This window comes from Crocodylus porosus, unplaced genomic scaffold, assembly GCF_001723895.1.
Source record: "Crocodylus porosus isolate Cpor-Errol unplaced genomic scaffold, CroPor_comp1, whole genome shotgun sequence".
In the NCBI taxonomy this organism is placed as follows: domain Eukaryota; kingdom Metazoa; phylum Chordata; order Crocodylia; family Crocodylidae; genus Crocodylus; species Crocodylus porosus.
In genome coordinates this window covers 8,917,264-8,942,733 of record NW_017728950.1, presented here as the reverse complement: position 1 = coordinate 8,942,733, position 25,470 = coordinate 8,917,264, and the positions used below count along the sequence as shown (strand labels likewise).

General features: G+C 40.6%; 1 protein-coding gene across 1 annotated transcript in view; it reads left to right on the top strand.

Annotated features, from left to right (window-relative positions):
• The window catches only part of CDC42SE2 (CDC42 small effector 2), a 50,757-nt gene that overhangs the window by 17,585 nt on the left and 7,702 nt on the right, over nucleotides 1–25,470 (top strand). Inside the window, exon 2 of the mRNA XM_019555288.1 lies at nucleotides 24,744–24,845. Coding sequence (XP_019410833.1) covers nucleotides 24,744–24,845 — 102 coding nt within the window. The remainder of the gene's footprint in view (nucleotides 1–24,743; nucleotides 24,846–25,470) is intronic.

Genomic DNA, 25,470 nt, shown 5'->3' with positions numbered 1-25,470 from the left:
GAAAATCCTGTGAAGCACTTTGTTGACTTGGGACCCAGATTGGTATGGGTAGGAATCTTGCATGGCTCTGCTGCTTTTCATTTTTTAATGGGAAGAAACTGAAAGGCATGAAAATTAAGGGAAAAAGAAATCACTAAAGAGAAATGGGTGGAAATTGGGGAGTCATGTTGCCTAATGGTTAAACCAGAAGGCATAAGGGCATGTCTGTACAGTGCAAGGTGGTGCTATACTGAGTGCTGCCACCACAATGCTGAGATGCTAGCTTCTCACCAGAAGTAATGTAGCTACAATAGTGTGACTGTGCATATACTATACTGGTCTTCTGAATACCCTTTAGAGCCCTGTCAAAGCTGAAGAGAAATAGATTATAGGTGTGTGGAGTGAATGCAGCCGTACGCCTTTATTTTGGGGTTGTCGGTTGTAGCTGTGTTGGTCTAAGGACATAGACAAGGTTCTTTAGGTAAATCTGATAGCTTTTATTAGACCAACTAGTTGATCTAATAAATTTGACTAATAACTAGTAGACAAATTAGTTGGTCTAATAAAAGATATCAGCTTTACCCAGAGACATTACCTTATGGGCCTACTGCTATTTGCTGCACGCAAAAGCCGAAGTCTTGTGTTTTACTACAGGCTCTAACAGGGTGGTTCTCACTTCTTTTAGACTCAAGATGCCCCTTGTTACATTTGAGGCACTTCTCAGAATATGCTAGCTCTTAGTTTTCACTCATTATTTTAAGTTATGGAAAAGTAATAGATCATTTTTTCTGTTGCAAAGAATTTAGAAAGCCAACAACAGGTCAGAATATTTTTAATACTGTAGATTCCTGTTTGAAATCTCTGGTTTTATATTATGAATCGCCTAGCAGTGCTAACATTGTGTGGCACCCCATGACACCCTTGAAAGGGTCTCAGAGCACCACAGGGCACTGCATCTTGCTGGTTGAAAAGAGCTACACAGATTGTAAATGTTAATTTATTTTGTCTTTTGGTTTCCTCATTTGTAAAGCTTGTTTTTGAGAAACTAGTGACCAGATCCTTCAAAGACGTAAGCAGTTGCTTAACTATTAGCACATAAATCGCCCCAGTGGAATTCAGGGAAGTAGACAGGACATAAATTATAAAAGTTCTTTAAGATCATCTGTAAAAGGTGCTGCAGCAAATGGGCTGTAGGAGAGAGGTGTGTATGGATACATATGTGTGTGTGTGCTGGAACTTAATTGTTCCTCAAAACCTGTTCTAGTAACATCTTTAAAACTATGGGTTTGTAAATTATACATAGAAAGCTAGTTTTAACCTTAAATTTGAGGTTTGATTTAATAAGTTTTAATTGAATTATGTTAGTAACAAGTTCAAATCAACACCTAAAATGTTTATATAATTCATCCAAGGAGTGCTATTAACAAAATACTTCACATGTGCAATTTTTATGTTCTTAAAAAAAAATGTTTAAATGTTCTTGAGGAAACAAGTAAATAAACCCTAATTAGAGCATATCAGAGGTGGACGATATGAAGTGTAAAGTAATTGCAGTGTTTGCAATGATAGGTATACATCATGAATATTAAGGCTTCCTGATTGCATAGGTAAAGAATACCACATTGTCGTACAGTTCCTCGGGGAGGGGGGTATTTTGTGGTACAAAGCAACCATTATGAAGTCAACCAAGTTATTCATTATGTTCTTATATTAATTCATTAACTTGATGCAGTGCATCTGATCTTTGTATTAACATTGCCTTTTCCAGTTTTCTAAGCTACTCAATTTAACTTGAATTCTTCTCTCCCCTCTTAGTCTGATGTTTCTGTTTACATAACAGGGAAATTAATCTCATGCTTTTGATACCACAGTTTCCATAATACTTTATGAACTGACAGGTGCTAGAATGTCATTACACAGTCAAGAGGAAGAGAAAGAAGTAATAAGGGAAGCGTGACTTCGATGTTTTTGTAATTTCCTGATTAATAAGAAAAACAAAATTCATCATTTGAAGAGAAGCCTACTATAAAAGATAACTTTTAAAAAATTGTATCAGGGTATTCTGCTTTCTCTCAAAGTCCATCTCAGATGCATTCACTTCACAACTAAAAATTTATTCTAAAGCCCCAGCTGGCCGCACTATGAACTTAGTCTGGGCTCTGAGAATCAAGTTGGTTCCTTCTCACATGGTATCATACTAACATTTCTATAGGCCATATGATTTCCTCCACACCACCTCAGCAACCCATTTGCTTCAGCTGCTAGGAATTTAGTAAACAATTTGTTCATGCCCAAGAAGGAATAGAATTCAGTTTAGAATCTTAGCTATGTTGGCTCTGTGTGAATAACAGAAGTTGCAGCAGTAACACTTATTTTTTTTTACACCAAACTCAGCAGATATGATGCTGAAACAGTACAAGAGCAGAACGGATGCATAAAAATTATTTAATTAAGGCATTAACATTCAGTAGAGTTTACCCCATCACTTGGGCAAACGAATTCAATTATTAACCTCCTTCACTGTTCTGATACTTTAGGTTTCAAGTGTATGCTTATTAATTTTAAAAAGTTTTAGAAAGCAAAGCAAAATGAAATGTCCAGCAGTGTTGTGAGTCCGGATAGCATAGTGCTTCTTAAATAGTGGCCTTCAAAATGAAACCATCAGAGAACAAAGCAATATGGCTTGGAAATGGGAAGCACATAACAGTGGGTTTATGAGGTTTTTTTTAAATATCACAGAATGAAGACCTCTTGTGATAGTATTTAAGGGATAAAGAAAAAGCATCAGTTGCACACTTCCCTGTGCTGCCATAAGTGGGGGAAATATATTTGAATATTCTGGGTTTTAGCAACTTGTGAAAAAGTCTCTGAAGTCATACACACACACCACACCCTTATTTGAAGTTTCTTTAAGCTCAGGTGAGATTTTAGTGCAGTTAGTTACCATTCATCTTTTTTCACTTTAAAAATGTCATTGGGACCTTGGTGATCAGAACAGGTCTAGAATACAGTGGCAGCAATAACAAGACCCTATGGGCATTCCTGAAGCTGTAAATGTTTCTATTTTTACTTGAGATCCAGCTGGAGTGTAAAGTAAGTATACATTGTCTTAGTAAAAATAAACTTTATAAGCCTCTGAAAAACTACATCAACTTCCTTCCTTTCAGGGGGATTTGAACATAACAATTGCAAGTGATTTAGGGCAAGTGGAGGTTAAGGGAACTGCCAGATGCTTAAAGTCACAGCACTCCTAACTATCACTCTACATCATCCCATAGTGCCTTCATCCTGAAATATTACAAACTTAGCCATCATTCCTCTGACAGAGCATCCCAGTCTAAAACACTGGCATGTGGGGAGGTTCTTAGATGGTTCACAGTTGAATAGTGGCAGCCACAGGTGGAGAGAGAAAAAAAATTTAGGGAGGGGGGAGAAGGGGCTGAACACATGTATGCACACACATCTCCCCTCGTCTCCCCAAGCAGGAAAGTCTACGGGGAGGGACAGGGAGAGGAAATGGGACTGGGGCTGGGACCAGGCAGTGATCGGGGCCGGGGCCTGCTGCACTAATGCGGCTGCCCCTTCCCCTGGGCCCTGTATCATTGCTCAACACTGGTACCAACAAACCTGCCACCCCCCAGCCTGGCCCCAGCTGTCCCCCACACCGGCCTCAGCCCTGCACCGCCCAGTGGCTCCAGAGCAGGCCCAGCCTTGGCTGTTTTGCCAAGCTGGAGGGGATGGAGCTCCCAGGACCCCATGCCTGCCCTGCCAGGCCCTGCACAGATGTGCCAGTCAGCTGCAGGGAGGAGATACCTTTTAGTATGGTGGACTGCCAGCTGACAGGTATGGGAGTAATAGGATGTGTGCTGGGGTAAGCACTGGAGAGTCTGCCAGTGGAGGAGCCAGCTGCAAAGAAGAGCAATACTACAGCTGTGATAACTGAAACTGTTCATTCTTGAGCATCTGGAATGAAAGGTTAAAGATGTTCTAACAGTTGTCATCAAGCTAGTGTTACACTAACTCTGTTGTCATGCACCGGTTCCATTTGAGATCACTTCTATATTTTACCTATCAAAATTAATATACTGATGGTCTTTCCATTTTATCCTGAATTGCTGTGGCACTGTTTCACCAGCTGCCAAACAGCAGCTTTTAAACCTAGAACATTGCAGCTATTGAACAGCAAACAGTGATACCTCACAACTGTTCATGATCACAGTTGTGCAGTAGTAGTCTGTGTTCTGGATCTGCTAGTACTTTCCAGCTGCTATTAAGAGTCATAGTGTTCACGGATTGCAGATAGGGTGCATGGAGATAGAAGGTACTTCCAGAGGTCTCTAAATACTCAAAAATAGAACTACATCCTCCTAACAGCTAGTCCTGAGCCTTGATCTCCAGACCATATTGACCTTATGTATGGGCAGATCCAGACTGGTGGCAAAGGGGGATGTAGCCCCAACCCCTTCAGCAGCATGCATCTCTGCATACGCTGTAAGCTTGCTGTGCCAATCAGCAGCTCACAGTGTGTGAAGAGCTATGGCAGGTGCTATGCCAGTGACCTTAGAGACCCTGCTGTGCATGTACCACAGAACCGGAGGGGGCACTGCAACTGTGTAACTGCACACCTGTTTGCCCTTTCCTGCCTCACCCCTCTTCCCCTCCAGATCTGCCCCTGGCCCTGCACTGTAGTGGAGTTCAGGGAAGAGAATCAACTGGGCTCTCATCGTATTTCACCCCCTTATGTGGAATAGCTGCAAGCCATTTGTCAGAAAATAATTTGTTTGATCTGTTCTAGGGAAGAGATACCTCTGTATTTGGCAGTAACTGCAGGAGGCCATCAGAGCACTATATATCTGCTCTAATCAAATAGGTGTCTGATATCCAAGCCGTGAAATGTAGCTGCTTTTCCTTTTTTCATTTAAGAACAAGGCTGTAGAAACTGCCATACCACATGGCAGCAGTTATCCAACCCATTATCTATAGTGAAAATGTTTGTCTTTTGGGAGCAAGTAGTCCAATAAGCTGAACACGTCCATGGGAGGGTTTGTGTGCATGGCAGTGAATTTCTTACAGATTTATTCTTCAAAGAATAAGAGGAAAAATATGCAAGAAAAATACCCTCAATTTTATCAATATGCAGCTACCCTACAGACTTCCTGCCCTTGGCTTCTTTGAGAAATTGTCCTTGAATTTATTTTCTTCCCTTCCCATGTTCCTGCTTTCCCTCTTCCCTTCCAGTATGAATGTTTCTCTTTGTCTTGAATAGTTAACCAGTGCTTGGTGCTGGCTGCCTCTCGTCCACATCAAGAGCCAGCTGATGGTATAGTTGGGAAGTGGTCATGTGCAACTTGAGGCACCCACTAGTAGGTGGCAGTGGAGCTGATTGAGATTCTGCAGCACTGACATCTTCCTTTGCTCCCTTTCTTCCTGGCTCAAATTCTTGGCACGGAGCTCATGTAAATATGGGCTCCTCACTCATTTCTGTTTGCCTTCTTCGTAGTCAGTTAAACAATTAGTAGCTTTGTCTAGGGCTACTAATACTAGAGGGAAGGAAGGAGAACCACTGCAGCTAGAGAGAGAAGTCCATGATGGATACTGGTTCTGAACTGTTAGTGCACCAATCCCTAATTGAAGGAATGTGATAGAGCTTGAAGAGCTATTTGCAAACAGAGCCAGCTGTAGAGCTCCCTGATCTTGGAAGTGTGAAAAATGAACTTTTCTAGCATCTGCTACCATGTTAAGTAGGAGCAGTCTGAACATTTATAATCACAGTTGTGTATTGTATTTAGCAACAGACTTAAGAAACTGGGAAGTATTATAGGAAATGAAACTTCGCAAATTAGCTTTAACGCTATATATAAATAGGAGGCTACCAGTTAAGGCTTTATTCCCACTCTGGGTTTTTGAAAATAGTGGAGCTCCAGCTTCACCAGAGAGATTTCCAGTTGCTGCTGGGAGGGATGTGATACTATTCCACAGATCAAGAGTTGCATGGTGTATGGGCAAAGAGGAGTCCTTGGTGCAGTATGGGCAAAGAGCAGTAACAAAGAAATTGGTCATGGTCAAATGGTCTTCAGGAAGGAGATTCTGAATGGTGATTCTGTCCTTCCAGGCTGCAATGGAAGATTTGGAAAGCAAAACAAAGAAAAGCCAAATAAAATGCAGATAAATAAATAACTAAATAAAGGGGTAAAGCCAGTGCAGTTACTAAGGGCATGTTTCCCTAGGGAGATTAAAGCAGGTTGGTGTGGTCACTCTATGTATACCAAATTGATTGTATCAAATGGGGGCACATTCATGCCACTTTGGCTGTTTAATGTCCTTGCCTTGTAAATTATTGTATCCACACAGTTCTCTGGTATTCTGGATTAACCATGCTGTGTTAACAGGCAGATGGACCCCAGTGCTCTGCTGTTTGTCTCTTCTCACAGTGGCTAGTGGATGATATGTGGGTGGAACCAACAGGAATTCTGGGATTTGGGATCAAATTAACAGACCTTCATTATTCAATTCTATTTAGTCATTTCATACAGCAGTTCATCTGTATTTAGTCAGAACTATGTTTGAACTGCTGTCAAACAGCATGGATAACATTGCTGAGTGTCATGAGCATGACAATCATTAATTTGAAGAGGACAATGAATGCACATTTTTAGTTGGATGGGAAGGTGGATTTAAGTCAACAACTTCAGAGGGCTTTGAGAACTGTAGCATAATGCTGCAAGTGGAGGAGGAGGAAAGCAGGGGAATGAAATAGAGAAATGACTTCTGCAAGACCTTTATCTGGGGTCATATCACTGAACAGGTTATTACTTGTGATCTTGACCACCAGCAGTGACTGACAGAGGACAATTGAATCATTCCTAATCCTGACACTGCAGAAATAGGATGACCAGAGCAACTGGCTCCAAGATCTTTTCAGCACTCATCTGAGCTGTACCTGCAGAACACAAGCATGGGAATCATCATTCCCTCTAGGTGTGGAGAGCATGATGCCATCCATTTAGAAACTGGTGACCCTCAGTTGCTACTATTCTTATCTAATTTGGTTAGGGTTTCCTAGATCACCTATGTCAACTGTTGTCTTGAAGAGTTGCAATGCTTCTCAAAGTGGTAGGTCAAAGTTTGGTAAGGAGGTTGACAGCTTTGTGTCAGTCGGATTTCTGAACCATGTTGGTCCCAATGATGGAAACCATATGTGCCAGGCCACAGTCTTATCAGACATGAGGGTTTAGCAAGAACTGTGCGATTGATTTCCATGGAAGAGTATTAGTGTGGCATGGTTTAGACACTAAAAAGACCCATGGCCAGGCTCTTCAGAAGCTTGAGCATGTTTTTCTGGAACAAACAAGTGAAACAAGATTTTCTTCTCAAATGGCTACAGATAATAATAGAGTTGTGTTTGTGTTTTTGTTTTTGTTCTGTTTCTTTCCTCCTGCTGCTCTGGAAGACCTAGAGTTATTGCTGCTTCTCTGGCTTATGAAGCCTTTGACTGGACAAAAGAAAGGGAGTAGTTTACCCTGTGTGGATAGTGGGGAGTGATTTGAAGGAGTGAAGAATAGGTAGTGTTGTCTCAGGCCAAGGCAGAATTCTTCTCATCAGTGAACGGTTCATGTGATAAGTGTTTGTTGTATTTCATGCAACTTAGACAAGGCCTAAATGCTAGCACTTGAATGTGCAGATGATATCTGGAACAGAGGAAAGGGTATAAAAACAGGCCATTCCAGGTGAAACAATGTAGTATAGGACAGCAGTGAAAAGACTGCCAAGAGACAAGTTAAGAATGTGTCCATATGAAGCATAAGACATGCAGACATACTGTGGAATGGAGTTGTGTTCCAAAGAAGATTAGTTACTGTGACTTAAGACTCCAAAAGGTTTTTTTTTTCTTTTTTAAAGAAACAGTGTGGATACAATGCATCTTAATACAAGCAAAATAAACTGAATTTGATGTAACTTCTCCATGTAGAGAGGCCCTGAGGAGAAAAACAACACAGTACAAAAGCAAGGATCCAAATGGCTACTTTAGGGGGTTTTTTTCCAATGTGTATGTGGCAAATTAAAATTATTAAAGAAAAAGGGGGGCGGAGGGGGACTGCATTGCTTGAGTGAGATGTTTGAGTTCAGAAGAAGGGAGGTTTGCTGAAAGGTACCTAAAGGGTAATACTACTGCTCTCACTGTTCGTGTTCCATTAAACCTCCACAATTGCTTGGATGCAGCATTGACTTATTATTTAAGAAGTTTCTATTCTTGCTTTATACAGACGTTTCTCATTTTGGAGACTGTAGATATATTTTATGTGCCCACTACGACTTATCTGTGTACATACTACTATGTGGATGTGTATGTATACACAGACATGTTCGAACAAGGGTAGGCAACCTGCAGCACATGTGGCATGCAAAGACATTTTGCTTGGCACTCATGCCTCGGGGAAGGGGCCGAGGCCAGGGCCGGGGCTGCACTGCAACAACAAGGATCGGTCCCATTGTGGCTTCCCCACTGTCTGCCCCTGGCATGCCAACATCTTTCAAGTCAAGTTTGCGAGTGTTTTTGGCACTCTACCCAAAACTGTTTCCAACCCCTGCATTAGAATCTTTGCAGATTTTGGCTATCCAGCTTCTTAAACTGAAAGGATTTCAGTATACAAATGTCTGAGGCTAATTGATTGCTTTTGTGTGCTTTCCAGGCAGGGTTGACATTTATTTGATTGAATAGGAAGAGTTTCGTGTTGTAAAGACTAACGCACATCCTGTCATGGAGTTGTAACTCTTTATCATGCCAGTTGACCACCCTAATATTTCCTGTGTTACTTTGAACAGAGGTTCAGGAAAGAGATTTAAAATTTAACATGATGTTATTTTTGTGGGTTTTTTTAAATACTTGGGAATCCATTTTTAAAAATATTTAGGTGTCTACTGAGATTTTCCAGAAGCACTTATGAAAATAATACTAATTGCATGTTTGTATTTTCAAGTGCCAACATTTCTTTAAAATTGTGGCCTGAACTCAACTAAATAGCAGCAGAGGTGATGCATTTATCATTTACGTGTGTGTGTGTGTGTGTGTGTGTGTGTAAAACATGGTGTTATTAACTGCTCTCTACCTTTTTCTCCATATTCTTGTCTTCCACTTCATGTCCACTGTTATTTCTTGTCCATCTCTATGTAATAAAAGTGCACAGGCTTGAAACCTTACAGGATTTAGGTTCAGCTTGCCATTGCTGTTCTACAAATGAATCGTAATTTTGTCTGCTTTATCATTTCTCTGCATGTGTGCAGTTGCTTCCTCAACTATGGTTACAGGATCAACTACATCAAGACTGTGGCTTGTCTGAACATACTGAGAAATTATGTGTAAGGTGTCAGAGAACCAAGATTTTATTTTTTTCATAACAAGGAGAAAAAGAAAAAACAGGTTTAGTTGCATTAAGCAGCTAATTATCATTAAATGAGGTCAAAATGTATATTAGAGGAGTAAAAAATGAAAAAAAGAATAATTGTGATTGTTGCCAAATTAATTGTAGAAAATATGGTGGTTTCTAAGTTTAGGAAGCAGTTATGACATGCGTTTTTATTACATGTTTCGAACAAAGCCTATTTAGTCCATTAGAAGGCAAAGATTCTTTTTAATGTTTGACCTAAGCGTTTCTTAAAAGATCTATTGTCTTCAGGAGTCATCTGACCTCATCTGGCAAATTTTCCTGTTTATTTAGAAAACATAGCCTGAAATTGCCCATTTTGTCATGTGATGAGTAACACCACCATAATATAATGGAATATTGTGTAAACAGTTTAGAAAAAGCACACTTCAAAAGAATCCATAAGGTGGGGATGTGCTGAATTGGCTAAAAACAAAGGAGCTATTTGACACACAAACAGTGTGCAGTCCCTGAGAGGTCTTCACTTATGAAGTAAAATGCTTAATTTGATACAAAGATATATTTTTTTAATTGGGCTGCAAGATTGGACAAACATGACCTTCATATTTTGGAATATTCTTTTTACCTATTTGTTTCTGATTTTGTGGCTCTGAATCGCTAGTTCCTTGTGAATGAGAGTTCAGAAAGTTATCAAATGCATTACTATTCCGTTTAGAAGGCCTATCTTTCAACTTGCATCAATGTATAAAGGAAAATATTCTAGGCCAGACTGATATAAAAATTCATATGATCTACAGTATTCAAACGGTTCTAGAATAAGCATTTTAGAACAAGTTCTAAAACCTGAAACAAGCCGAAATGTGTTATAATGTGTTATCAAAGCACCTAGTACACTGGTAATCAGAAAAGATTATCTATATTGTGCACCAAGGAAAATCTGTAAATTGCTTTGAAGTTAAGTTCTTGCACTGGCATTTTTAGCTGTTTAATCCATTCTTTTTTTGTAGTTGTCAGTTAAACCTCTCCCTTCTAGTTACAGCATAACCTCACATCTCCCCAACCTCCGATCATACCATGCATTTGGGTTATGTGCATTTAGCCATGAACTAAAAAATAACTACTTTGAGTTAGCCTATCAAGTGGCCTATCAAGCATCAGTGCATTAGACTGTCATGCCATACCATCAGAGCACTGCCCCTGCTCTTAACACAGCTCTGATCTTGATCAGGATCTATGAAGCTACTGTAATATCAATAGTTATTAAAGGGAAACAAGAGTCACAGTCTCTGGTATGCTTAAAGAGTGTGGCTACATTTTGAATCCTCAGTAAGTTTTATAAGAGCCAGATGTGATGTTGACATGCCTGCTTGCTCTGTTCAACCTGTCTCTCTGTCAAAGAAGAATAAATACAGAATTCAGTTTCCTTTGTCCCAGAGTCTAGTAAATTTTCATAACTTTCTAAAATATAGCTAGCAGAAGATCCTCAAGATAGCCTACTTTCTACATGCATCTCTTGTGAAAAGCGACTTATGTCTTCAGCTTGTAAAAGCCAGGAAGTGAGAAAAGGATGCTCTTGCTGATATTTAAAGTAGACTCCTGAACCACAGTGGTATCGAGAACATCATTGTCGGACTGAAATCCCCCAGCCATTATCATTTTGGAGTCCATTTGTTCCTCGGATGTAGCAGTGAAGAAAAGAGGGAGTGTTTTGAATGTGTTTATCAACCTTGATAAACCTGTGTTTATCAATTCTGTTGCTTATTTATAATGTATTACATGGTAGGGTTATTGCAAAAATACTTGACAAGTTATTTAAAGTTCTACTTCTTTGTCATTAGTTCTCTGTGATTCAGGAAAATAAGAATAATATTTCCTCCATTATAAAATCTTTTATTGTTGAAAACTATAAATTGTTTAATGTGGGCTACTAAGTGAGAAGAATTTGTGTCTCCTCATTGTTCATGTATGACTTGTTAGTGTACATCAGCACTTTTACTTCTATGGACAATAACTGAAATTGTTAATGTATCATGTACGATCCTTTACTTAAAAATGAAAGAAGAGGATCCTCTGAAGAACTTTTGCATAGTAACTAAGTAATGGTATAAATCTCCGAAAAGTTAGTGTGTTCAGTCTGAACATTTTATATTTCTAATATGTGAACTCTGGATACGGGGTTTTGTGATGGCTGGGTTTTACAGTACTTGGTGGATTTTCTTAAATTCCAGCTGCTGGTATCATGTGAATATAACAATATCTCATCCTCTTGTTTTAAAAAAACTGCAGGTGTCTAGCATTTATTTAGGGAGAAAAGCACTTTAAAGGGTAAAAAAGGATAAATAAAGAACTGAAACTAGGGATTTCAATCTGACAACAACTGGGGCAGGAAGATGCTTCATCTATATTCTAGTTCAGTGGTGCTCAATATTTGGGCCCTGCAGGCTGGGCAGATGAATAGTATGGGACTGGTCTGCAGGCCTGACCCTGTGCGCCAGATCTGACCATGTGGCAGCCCAACCCATGTTCTGACATCACCAAATTTCCAGACTCGTGAGGAGCTCCACAAGCCAAATGACATGGCTTTGTGGGCTGGAGGTTGAGCACAACTGCTGTAGATCATCTCCATGGCCCCTTGGGAAAAATATCAATTGGAGCTAAGATTGATCCTCAGGCCACAGCTTGCCTGCAATAAACAACCCACATCTCTTCACTGGGAATGGCCCTGTCATGATCATTAGTGACACATTTTCTTTGTTATTCACTTGCCAGAGAGAGATTTGGAACAGAATAGCATACAGTGGACCAGCAGAAAAGAGGCGCAAAGCTCCTAAGGCAGGGGTAGGCAATGTTTTTTGGCCGGAGTGCCAAAAAAACTACAATGTCTACCTTGGAAGGTGCCGGAGTGCCGACATGCTGGAGCCCAGAGCAGCTGTTTGCGGGCTCCTAGCTGCAGGCAGCCCATGGGTCCCAGTCTGCTTGCACCAGGGCTTGCAGCCTCCCAGCTGCCTGCTGGGAGCACCCTGGGCTCCATGGCTGGCAGCAGCTGCTTAGAGCCTGGGCTGGTGGTGGTATGCCGAGCAAAATGGCCTGGTGTGCCATGCTCGGCACGCGTGCCAGGGGTTGCTGACCCCTGTCCTAAGGTGTGATTTGATGCTTCCCATTTCATACAGGTCTCCATGGGTTTTTTTGTTTTCTAACCCAATCAAAGAAAAGAGAAAATCAGGTTCAGTTCCTTTTATAAGAGTCTGAATCCACACCCTGAAATGATTAGGTATCATATTACCCTTGCATGAAGCCTTATCTTAGCTTCATACTTGGTTCTCAGACTTATCTTTTCCTAGTGCTGGTAGTTTCAGTTGAATTCTTAAATACCAAACCAGAAAACCCAGTTATTTGAAAAGACAATGTCATGGACAGCTCAATAGGCCTTTTTGTATCCTTTGACTAGGAGAAGCAATAGCTCAAATGTTTTGATTTGGTGCAAAAGATCCTTCAAAGAAAGAGATTTAACAAGAAAGGAAAAGTTTCCTGTCACTGCTGATTAACCTAAAATTATGCCAGAACAAATGGCACCAAAAATCCCAATCAAGTGAGTATTTCTACTTTGGGGGTTAACTTTGAGAGGAAGTCAAATACCCCATTTTCTTTTAAGGTAAAAAAAAAAAAATATATATGGCAAATGTATCAGTCTTACTTAGCGATTGTATTGGTGGCCCTTGCCAATGTACTTGTAGGGAATGCTAGTCCGCCACATTAAAATAAATCCGTTAGTTTAATAAGTACAAAGAGGAGCAGAGGAGAGTTCCATTTGACTACTTGCCCTAGTCTCCTTGCAGGTCAGCAATGGCAGTCCTGGCATGGTGAGATATTATGCATTTGCCAAAATAAGAAAAGATTTTGAAAGGATTAGAACATGTGGGTAAGCATCCGATTAGTGAGATTTATTATGCTCAAATTACCCTGCTGTTATTTAAATGGCAGGCTTAAATAGAGCTAGAATGGAGATTAAATCACTTCTACTAGAATGGAAATTAAATCACTTCTTACCTCCTAAACTGGGTGGTCTTACCAGGCCATCAGTGAGTGAAGTAGTTGGGCAGCATGAGAAATTGACTCATTTCATGGAGCATGGTTTCAAATCCATTTAGTTTTTAGTGGTCACAGGTTCAAATAGCCCTCCACCACACTGCCTTGCCAAAACAAACTGTTGGATGTAATGTCATCTGTCACATTCCCTCTTTTTATAGCTGTATTCATAGACATAAAAACAAATATTAAAGGAAACAATATAATGAAGAATAATTCAACACTTCTCATTGATTGTTGTCTCCTTGTTCACAGACAGAAGCTTCCCTCCAGTAAGTTAACAAGTAAATTTATTAAATCCAGAACTAAATTTCAAAGTGGAATTATCAGTATCAAATTAGTCTAGTGCCTGTAATGATAAGCCAGCTTTATTACAATAATAAACATTTTAAAAGAAAATTAATCCAACCCTATTCAGCCCCTAAGTCACCAGTGCATATTGCTGACTCAAAGATATCGTTGCTGTCATTTTAACTATGATCCATTTATTCAGTCTTATGTGCTGTAGGAACCTCCAAGATGACAGTATTTTTGGAACAGTATCACTGCTCATATACAGCTGATCTGGGTTAGCCACCTCCTACAAGCCATCCTGGTTAATGTTTTCCATAGAATTACCATAGATCAAGGAAGAGGCTGCTATGCAATTGAAAAATATTTTTTGGAATGTGGAATTGATTACTAAACCTTAGATGATTACTAAACCTTAGATTAGGTGCTGGCACATGAGGCTTGTGTATGTGTGTGGTATTTTTAAGGCTGGTATGACTTGGAATATATTTAGATGTCTCTAATATGATCTGTCTTGTTTTGAGTAAAATAAAAACATCCTCACCATGCAGTTGTCCTGCACATATACCCATATGGTAAACTTTGAATTGTTAATGGGAACCAACAAAATATTTGAACAGAACAACCAAAATATTACTTTTAGCAATCTATTGGAGATACAGCCTTGCAGACTAGGACAAAAAGGTTGACAACATTGAACCAGGACTTCTCACCCATAGATAATTAGATAAATGTGTACAGAGTAGTGATGATGATCATGCTTTAATTATGCCATACATTTTGTTGTTTTCTTCATGTATTGCATCACACCAATTTCCTGTATAAATAAGAAAAGTCTCCGGGCATTTTTCTTGAATCCTGGCAAGCTGGATCAGTCATTCAGGCTAAGTACAGACACTCAAAAGGCCTGAGGCTGAATTGATTCAGTCTTTGCAGATTAGTCTAAGCTGCATAGATTGAACCGATAAGCAAGTTAACAGACATTCACTTTTGATTCTGCAAACGCAGCCACATGCTGGTAGTGGCTCTGGCCGAAAGCCAGGGAGTGCTAGAGTATGCCTCTCTGCTTGGCTGGAGCAGACAGTTTCAGCCACTTCGGAAGTGGTTTATGTACACTGAACTTCTGTTGTATTACAGATTTGAACCAGTTTCTAATCACTTATACCCGGTTTATGTGTAATTTCTGTCCCTAGCCTTAAGCACTAAAACTGAGATAGGATGAAGGCAGTACAATGTTACTTCTTTCCAATCTAGCATATCCTATTCCAAACACTTTTATGGATAATAAATTAGAGGGAAATTGGCTGAATATCATTATACCAATACTCTGGTTTCTAAAATAAACTTAATTAGTTTCTTCCTGCAGTGGGGAACGCATTTTACATACTCAAGAATTCCTATTTTCTGTTACCTCTTTGTCTTCTCTAATTTAACATCCCTCTTCAGAAAACCTTTTACCAGTGAAACTATCCCCCTGTTAGCTGGAGACAAGGCCGGCCTGTCCTATCCTGTGAAACCTGCAGCCGCAGGGGCCCTGCAGCTAAAGGGCCCCCTGTGTCCAGCTGCTGCCCTCCTCCCACCCCCAGCCACTGCCAACCACTCCTTTGTGGCAGGGAGCCCCACAACTATTTCTTGCAGGGGGCCCCAAAAAATTGTGGGCCCACCCTGGCTGGGGAGAATTGAAGTAATTAAAATGCTCACTCATGTTTTACCTTTCTGGCTTCTAAGCCTCTCAATTAACTGCTTAATTGCTTAGTTAAGAACCAATTGTATACATTTACATGGAAACTTGGCAAGATGCAAAGAGTGAACAAACACACATAAGGATAGCAGGTTTGTTATAGTTAATGCTAAAAAAATTTGGAAGAAAATATTAAGTGATTAAGATAACTTCTAAATATAATCAATATCTTAAATTGTTTGCGATAGAATAAAGAAATACTAAGATTTAAAAGGCAAAAGAACATTTAATTATATTAGGCACTGGCACTATTGTTTGTAGAACACTTGTAGCTTTACACAGAGCCCTTTTTATAAAAATAAGTGGCTAAATGGTGAAGTGGATGGCAAGAAAACTAAAGATGCGCTGATTTAGAAAACATTTGTTTATGGCAATAACCCTGTCCATCCTCCTCACATTTCTTAACTTGGCTTCTATACTTCTGCATGCTTATACAGCACATTCCTGATCTGTGACCTGCAACATCATGTTTTCTTTAAACAGTACTCTTAGTGCATAGGAAGAGATGGATGGTTCTCCAGCTGAGATTGATTGCTTTCTGTATCAAGGGGGTTGATTCTATCAAGTGGTGAGCACTTCAATTAAACCAGATTTTAAGGTGCAGTTAAAACCATGTCTGCAACTAATCTGTTCTTAAATTCTGGTTCAGATAAAGCAGAGAACACATTTTATTGCTTACTAAACGGCTAAGTTAAAGCTAGGAGGGGAAAGGGGTGGGGATAAGGGTGGGGCGGGGTGGGGAAACGCCTATACTTTTTCATTACAAAACCATAGATTTCAGAGTCATGTCACACTTGCTTTGGCATGCATACATATAGAAAGTTTGAAGACTTTTATCAAGAAGCAGGAATTAGAAAAGATACCTAAATCACTCCCCCTCCCCATTTTTTTTATAATGATTGTATAGTGTCTTTGATACCTATATTAAAAGCAGGTGAGTACAAACCAAAGAGACTGTTTGTTTCTTTTTAATATATGTTGGTAATTGAATGTTCCCTGTGTTGTAGGTCAAAGTATGCATTTGCAACGCTGACTTATTTTATGTTGATAATCCTTATGTTTGTGCGTAGCTGATTTGAATTCGTTTTTTTGGGATTAAATTTGGTGTACTGCTTTTTACTGCTTCTACTGCCAGAGGTTGCAAAATAGAACGTAATATCCCTAATGGGTTTTTTAATAAGCTCACAGTGCATCAGGGGGGTGCCCTGATCTTCATGCTGAAATACTGCACTTGTTTTTGTTTGTTTTTCCTTCCCCCCCCCCTTTTTTTTCAAAACATTTTTGCTTTCTAAGCAGTCTCTGCTGTGACTCCACCAGATATTTCTTTGCTCTTGATGAGCACTTAGGCTACTATTGATATGATTTCTGCATTCCTTTTGCGTCTTTAAGTGTTAAATTCCTTCCATAATTATTTTCTGGAAAAATTCAGAATAAGATTGCCAGACTACAGGAGATCCTCCTAAATTGCCCCGCTCTTTTCAGGCACACAACAACATTTCTGTAGTCCTCTACTAAAAGAGCAGATTCAGAAATCTTATCTCTTGGTGTGGATAGATGAAACAATTGTACTGCCTAAGGGGTGGGGGGGAGACAGAGAGAAGAGATTTAACCTGGTTCACATGAATTCATTGTACTTGTTTTAGTCTGTTCTTTATCTCCTGCAGTCAGTTAAGCCACAACAATTTTACCTCATTTCATTTGTAGGGAGGAAGGTGGGGGAAGGGGTGAACCAATATGATTTAGCTTCTTATGGTGGGAGAGGTGCAAACAGTTAAACTGGATTACTCCCAAGCAGTAATTCCACCCCACATTTTAAAGCTGAATTACTGTCATTTTAGCATTGCCCTATGTCCAAATGAATCTAAAAGCCTGTGTTTGAAAATGTGTTCTCTATTTAAACTTATTTTGTGACGGTGGAACTCTGGGACCCTCCCTGTTCGTTCACTGAAATATGCCAAATTGATTGGTTTTAAATCTCACATGCTATACATAACTAGCAGTAATGAAATGATAAACCCAATTCAAGAAAATTATTCTTTAAAGAATTCTTCCATTTCTCTTCTATGTAAGTGATTTTGTTTACATTCAATTTATTTGAGCATATAAGTAAAACAAATGACCTCCATACTTTTGACCTCACGCTTTCTCTTGCCTGGCTTTTATTTAATGGTCCCTGCTATGTTATTCTTTGGTATGTTAGTCCAGAAAAGTAAACTGTTATAACTTGTAACTGTTCAGTTTGTGTGTGGGAGTTTTGAAATACTCTCAAGATTGAAATGTCCAAATTTTGGAATTATTTTTATTTGTTAGCTCCCATTTCAGCCTTTAGTAATGCTCCTTTGGCAATCAACCAGCCTAAGCTGACTTCAAACTTTGTCTAGACTGTCTCTGTACAGGTGTTTGAATAGGAAAGAGGAGGGGTAAGGGGACTTGCAGAACCAACACACAAAATTAATTTAAGGATCATGGAATTCACTTTTACGCTTTTTGCTTTTGCCCCCCTCCCTATCCCTGTTCCTTATCCTATTTCTTTGTTAATCCTGTTAACTCATTTGTCTTCCTTCTGTCCTTCTGACATGGTGTTGCAATCTGAGCAGTAACGGTGACTACATAGTTAGAGCTGTACTCCTGCTGTTTCTAGTTATTTGGAGGTGGTACTTATGGTCCTTACTGCCCTAGTATCTGGACCTCATAATCTTCAGTGGAGTTACTGAGCACGAAAAAGTGAACAAATTATACGCTAAAAGGAGGTAAGGGCTGACTGCTGAGCAGTTAATGTATGATAATTCTCCATGTGCCTGCTTTTACCCAACTGTAAGTGAAAGCTAAAGTAGGGCAGTTTAATATTCAGTGAAACAGGGCTAAGCTACGACAGCTTAGGTTTCATTTACCACAGGGTGAGAGAGGTCACATAGATTGCTTCCTGCAGAGCAGCTGAGATGCACTCAGTTCCTATTCCATTTTAGTTTGCTGTACTTTATTTATCCATACCTATCTCTACAGCACCTCTCAGGCTGGGAAGAATTGTTATCCTTGGCTTGCAGAAGAGGAAATGAGGACCAGATTTTAGTACTTGGGCACCAAAATCCCCAGTGATTTTTAGGTAGTCTCAGTGTTCTGAGTTCCTTAACCACTAGACCTTTGTTTCACTGGAAGACCACCTATACTGAAGCAGAAATGCTGCTTCTGCTGCTCTCCTGTATGTGGAATAACATACAATATTACGTGTTGGGGAGGGAACAAAGGGGCTGAAAGGAACAGGAGTAATTTCGTTACCTATGCAAAGAACACAAGAAAAAATATAGGAGGAAAGATATGTATGAAAGTTTTACATTAATGCAGTGTTACTGTTAACTGGATGTTTGCTAAAGATTAATAGATTCATAGATGTTTGGGTCAGAAGGGACCTTAGCAAATCATAGAGTCTAACCCCATGCCCTGGGCAGGGAAGAGCATTGGGGTTAGACGATCCCAGCCAGGTGCATGTCTAGCCTTCTCTTAAAGACCCCCATGGTAGGAGAGAGCACTACCCTTGGAAACCCATTCGAGACTCTGACAACCCTCACCATAAAGTTCTTTCTGTTATCTAACCTAAATCTGTTCTCCATCAGTTTGTGGCCTTTGTTCCTAGTTACTGCAAGGGTGCCCTGGTAAACAGAGTATCTCTTACTCCTTGCTATCCACTATATGAATTTGTAGGCAGCCACAAGATCACCTCTCAGCCTTCTCTTGCGAAGGCTGAAGAGATCCAGGGCCCTTAATCTCTCTTCATAGGGCTTTGCCTGCAGGCCCCTAACCATATGAGTGGCCTCCTCTGAATCCTCTTGAGGTTCATCCTTCTTGAATTGTGGCACCCAAAACTGATCTTGTACAGTATTCCAACTGCAGCCTGACCAGTGCCACATATAGGGGAAGTATCACTTTCCTGGACCTGTTTGTCATGTACATGCTAATGCATGATAAAGTGCAGTTAATGCTTTGTCACATTGACGACTCATGTTCATCTTGTAGTCAGCAATGACTCTGAGATCCCTTTCTGCTACTGTGCTGCTGAAGAAATTCAACCTATCTTGTACATCAGTGGATCTCAACCTTTTTAAACATAAGGCACCCCTGGATAGACTTGAGGCACCCCTCTGCAAATGCCTGCTGTTAGTTTTCACTCTTCTTTTGACTACAGAAAAATAATAGAGCACTTTTTCTGTTGCAAAGATCACCAAAAGACTACAACTTATCAATTTCTATTTGAAATCTCTGGGGTTATCTTGTGAATCATGTTTGTTTGTGGCACCCCTTAGCACCCTTGAAAGATTCTCAGCGCACCCTGATTGAGAATCACTGTTCTAGATACAATCTTGAAAGTTGTGAAAACCTTCTGACTTTATAATGTGAAACAAATACAGTTTAATATTTATCTTGTTCTAGGACTGGTAAAGAAACATTTCAGTTTCAAGTTTCCATGGAGCTATAAACAGCCTTATTTATGTTTTTATTTAATAACATAAAAACGCTTTTACAACTTGCTCTTTTAATTTCACTATGTGCCAGCACATCACATACTGTATTTAGACTTTCTTTTAAGCTCACATCTGATCTCAAGTTCATGAAATGTACAGGATTTTTAAGCAGACAATGTTCTTTGCGTGAATCTGATATCTTTTATTAAAGCAACTTAAATAGTTGGAAAACAATTATTAAGCAAGCTTTCAGGTTGGTCTAATAAATGATATCAGATTCACGCAAAGAAACTTGTCTGCCTATGCCCTTAGACCAACACGGCTACACCCTACACCACTGTAACAGGATTTTTTAAATCATCTTGTTACATGATACAAATGTTCATGGCTTAATGAGTCCTGGTCTTGTACTTCAAAAGGACCAGACAATACGCGTGGGGGTGGGGGGATGAACAATAAGGATTTTAAAACAGGAAGGACATCAATTATTTGTCTTGCATGCTAGTTACCATGGCAGTTAATAGAGTTTCAGTGTATCTATTCTAACTGCATAGTAATTGCAAAACTTCTGAGGGGGCTCAACATTTTTTTTCAACCATTTATTCTTGAATATTTCACAGAATGATGCTTTAAAAATAGATTAATATTTTAATAGCTTACTTAAAATTTGTGAATATTTGGGTCATATTACCAAAAAGTATCAAGAACTAAAAATCTATTCATAGGAGGATAGAAAATATAATAAGAGTTTGTCAAAAGACGTTGCAGGATCAACCACTAAAAATAGGAAATAGGAATTTTGTTGAAAATGAACAGTGGGATTTAAAATACCTAAGTTCTGATCCTGATATCACCTGATGCCTCACTTTGAACCAAGTCACTTGAACCCATTTAGGCCTCTTTGAGATGAATACTTGTTTGTACATGCCTGAAGGCTTTATAAATTGCCTTTTGTTCCAGCTTCTATTTTATGTTAAAATATACCCAATAAAACTATTGAAAGGTAGTCCATTTCAAATGGGAAATAATTCTCAGTTTAAAAAAAGTGAAAATTTGATATTCCAGCATTGTCTTAATGTTTTCCTTCATACTTAATTCCTTCACTATCGACCCAAGTTTGCTAAGCATTTGACTTTGACAAAAGAGCATATTCCAATGGAATCATCAGTTCCACCCAAGCGTCTTCAGTTTTAAAAATAAAAATTATCTGACACACGCAGTTGTTCAAGTATTGATCACTTTGCATTGTACACACAAGTTAAACTCTGCTGTCTCTTGGGGTTCTCTACAAACACTGAGAGCACTATAATGGGTCAGAGTGCCAAACCCCCCCCAACCCTGACCCACACCTTGACTTGGCATGCCAGGGGCAGACCACAGGGGAACCATGAGAGCTCCAATCCTCGTTCCTGATGGTGGCTGCACAGACAGTGAAGGAGCAGCCAGGGTTGTGTTGCCCAGCCTTCTTCCCCACACTGTCTCTTGAGGTGTACGTGCAATTGCAGCCGGCATGGAGCTGGTGTCGGGGCTCCAGAGTCCGTTGCAGCTGTTTGCTGCCTGCCCACTGCAGCTGGCCAGAGACCATGCCATCTGTGGCAGGCAGCCGGGAGGCTGCAAACAGCTGCACTGAGCTCTGGAGCCCTGGCTTGGCTCTGTGGCAGTGGTGGGTGCATGCGCACCTCTGGGCAGATGGCGGTGAAGGGGCCTGGGGCAGCGCAATGCCAGCCCCACCCAGCCAGCGATGTGCATGCAGCCACACTGCCAAGGAGTCCAGTGCAGCTGTTTCCAGCCTCCTGGCTGCCTACCACAGCTGGAATGGGCTCTGGGCAGCTGTAGCAGGCAGTCGGGAGGCTGCAAATAGCTGCAACTGAATCTGGGGCACTGGCTCCAGGGCGGTGGCAGCCACATGCATGCCTCTGGGCAGATGGCAGGGAATGGGCCAGGGTTGTGCTGCCCCAGGCCTTTCCCCCTCTGTCCACCTGGAGGCACATGTGTACCCACTGCTACGGCCGAGCCTGACAGCTGTTTGTAGCCTCCTGGCTGTCTGACACATCTGGCCTGGGCTCTGAGTAGTTGCTGCCAGCCAGTGTGAGGGCTTGCAGCCTTCCTGCTGCCTGCAGTAGCTGCCAGAGCCCAGGGTAGGCTGGCTGTGACGAGTTCCAAGCAAAATGGTCTCGCATGCCATGCTCTGGTACATATGCTGGGGGTTGCCAGCCCCTGCGCTGTAAGTTAGAGCAGGAGCAAACTGAAGAGATATTTGCTGTTCAGTGGAGGGGCTCAAAGCCTGCTTACACTGGCCAAGGCAGCAGGCAGGGGGAACTCCTACATGCCTCAGCAGTGGCTCGGGGGGCAGATGTGGGAGGGAGTCCCTGTGCTTGCAGCTCCTCGCAGCATCTGTCAAGCGAGTAGGGCAGGGGTGGGGGAAGGAAGCCGCAGATGGCTGCGTAGGGTCTTGGAGGGGCCAGGGGGACAAGCTGTTCCATGTGGCAGGGGGGCTCCCTCTCCCCCCTCACCATCCCAGCCTCTCAACAGCTGCAGCCAGACCCTTTCCCCCCCACTGCCTTCCCCAGCCAGGCTGCAGTGCACCATGGGACTGGGGCAGCTGCAAAGACAGAACCCCTCTTCTCCCCTCCTCTGCCAGGCTGCAGCTGACAGCTGGCCAGAGGGAGGATGTGGGGCTGGGATCAGGGGCTGTCACTGGTTCAGCTTAGTGACAGCCAAGGGGTTAGAGCGAGCCCAGCACTCGGACACAGCAATCAAGCCTAACAAGAAGCACAATGGATGTGGTACAGACGTTCAAAAAAGTGCTTTAACAGAAAGCACTTTAGCCTAATACCACATCCATCAAGGGTTAACTTAAAGCTTCCTCAGCCATTTTAAAGTACTCTAAGAGCCATGAATATCTATTCAGTTATGACTTCAGAGCACTTTCTGGGATTTAATGCACAATAGGAGTAGCATCTGTACCTAGCCTTAAGCATTTTCTGATGCCACTTCTCAACTAATAGAAGTGTAAAGGCAATCTGGAATTCTCTTCTCTCAGCTCAGTCATGTACATCTACCTGTTTATCATTCATAACTTAGACTTTATTGAAGAGAAGCCCAGTTCTTAAATGAGCTCATTGCATTGATTCAGGATTAGTGAGTTTTATATTTATATTTTATAAAACTAAACTATTTAAGATGGAACCTATAGTGCTCCAGTGCAAGTATTAAGATATATTAAACACAACACATATGGGCAACTCAGACTTCTCTTGATAGCCCCGAGATACTTTAATAAAGATATTTATAGCAATGGTTATTTCATTTGGCTAGTTTTGTCACTTTGTCTGCTGTAAGGAAGCCCACTAACATTTGGGTGCAAGGTAGATGATACTTAGTATGTGGCTGGTTAAGAATCATGCCTTTTTCTTTTGGCCATCTAATACCTTGTACAATAACACATAAAATGCTTTTCTGAATTACTGGTTCCAGTATAGGAGGAGGGTACATGAAAAATGCTTGTTTTTCATGGATTTGATTTTAATTCCAGAAATGTCTTGTTCTTACTGGGCTGTGTCCTCTGATGTATTCTCACAGCTGTGGCTTTGATTCACAATGACTCATGTTGGGGCCATGTTTTGATAGCCTTGAATCCCACTGATGAGGCATGTAAACTCCCTACCCAAAACTGCAGGTGGCCTTAGCATCTCATCATAGACCAAAAAGGGCGAGATGCTGGTCCTTTAAAATGTGCAACTGAGAAAACCTGGACGTATACAAGAGGAATGTTTGGTTGAGGTCAACTAGCTTCTTATGAACAATTGTAGTGGTTTAAGTTCAGTTTAGTGGTACATTTTATCTAAAATCGAAATATTTGGGGTAGAGTCTACAGTTTTCCTTACCTTTTTAAATCTAGGAGGGTGGCCTGCAGGTCACAGCATGGTCTGACTATTTGTGTGTTAGATATAAGGGCAGCTGTAGTCTATTCTATGTTATTCCTTTAGATACAAACATCAGGCTTGTGGCAGAGAGCCAAAGTGGCCTTTATTAGGGTGAATTTAGACTGCCCACAATTCATCATTTACTTAGATTTTCTGCCTCAGTTTTTGTTAATATATGTGAGAAGGGAAATTGAGATCAAAATAATTTTGCTAGCTTGTGCTGGAAGAGATATGGTGTCAGTGTTTGCTTGGATGTAATCTGACATCTGGTGCTGTGATACTAAGGTATAGTCTTATCACTACACAGACTAAAAGTGAGTTGAATATACTGCCTTCTGTGGCAATATGTTTGCATTGTGTAAATTGATGGAGAGAAAAATGTATCCTTAGAAACAATTGTGTGATTTCATATTGGAGGCAGCTTAGGACTTCTGTGGAGTTAGCTGTTTTATATGGACAGCCAAATGGTGCTTAATGATTCTCTAAACCAAACATCTGGTGCATCAGCATGTGCAAGCCAAATACAAAAAGATAGACCTAGTTTTGTGTAAAATGTTAAATGTGTAGTTTTATTATGTATTGGAATATAGCAAAGTTCCTTATGCATACACAGCTGTCTATATAGCTATCTAATACTAGAACATGCTTACTGCTTTATCTGCTGAATGAAATAATCTATCATATGCCCTTTGGTTAATGCCAAGATACTGTTGATGACTTGGTGCTTTGCTCAATCAAGAATTTTGGTTCTGATATTGTATTACATTTAATAGCTCACTGGTTAGTTAACTGCTAACTACAAATTTAATTTTACATTGAATCCAGATGCTACTTATCTTGGAAATCAGTGATAACTGGGACACGTTATCTGCTTTTTCAGAAAAGGCGACGGCGGATTGACCGAAGCATGATTGGAGAACCAACAAACTTTGTTCATACAGCTCACGTAGGGTCAGGAGATCTATTCAGTGGTATGAATTCGGTAAGTGTGCTAAATTGAAGAGGCCCTGCATCTTCATGGACTGCAATCCATACATTTTTATACTAAAACAAAGGCCAAAGTAATTCTAGCTAGCAGTCTGATTCACAACTGTGTTGCTATTGATTTGCAGTGGAGTTACATCATTGGAAAGCAACATAGCATTTGTTCAGCTCAAAATATTTACAATCAAAATGTTCAAAATAAAATGAGCAAACTTCAAAAACAATAATGTTTATCGTAGTAATAGGTTGTATCTTATGGTACCACAAATGTAAGACAGTTGTTGAAGACCAGATACAAAAAAGCATTTAAATACTTGCAACAGGGCTTAGATACCAAAATCCAAACCAAATTAAAAAAAAATTCTAACTCAGCCTTAGGCCAGCTACCTAACCCTGGAGGCTGCTAAAACATCCCCAGGTACCTGCCTTTTTTGGCCTGAAGGTCTGCTTCTGTGCAGGCCAGAACTCTCCTTGCAAATTAGGCACCAGTTTCTCACCTAGGTGCTACTCTGCCTCATTTCTGGATTCCAGCAGCATTTAAGTTCCGTGACGAACCTAATTGGGCACGTCTCAGGAAGCCCAACATGCACGCACGCGCACACACACACACACACACACACACA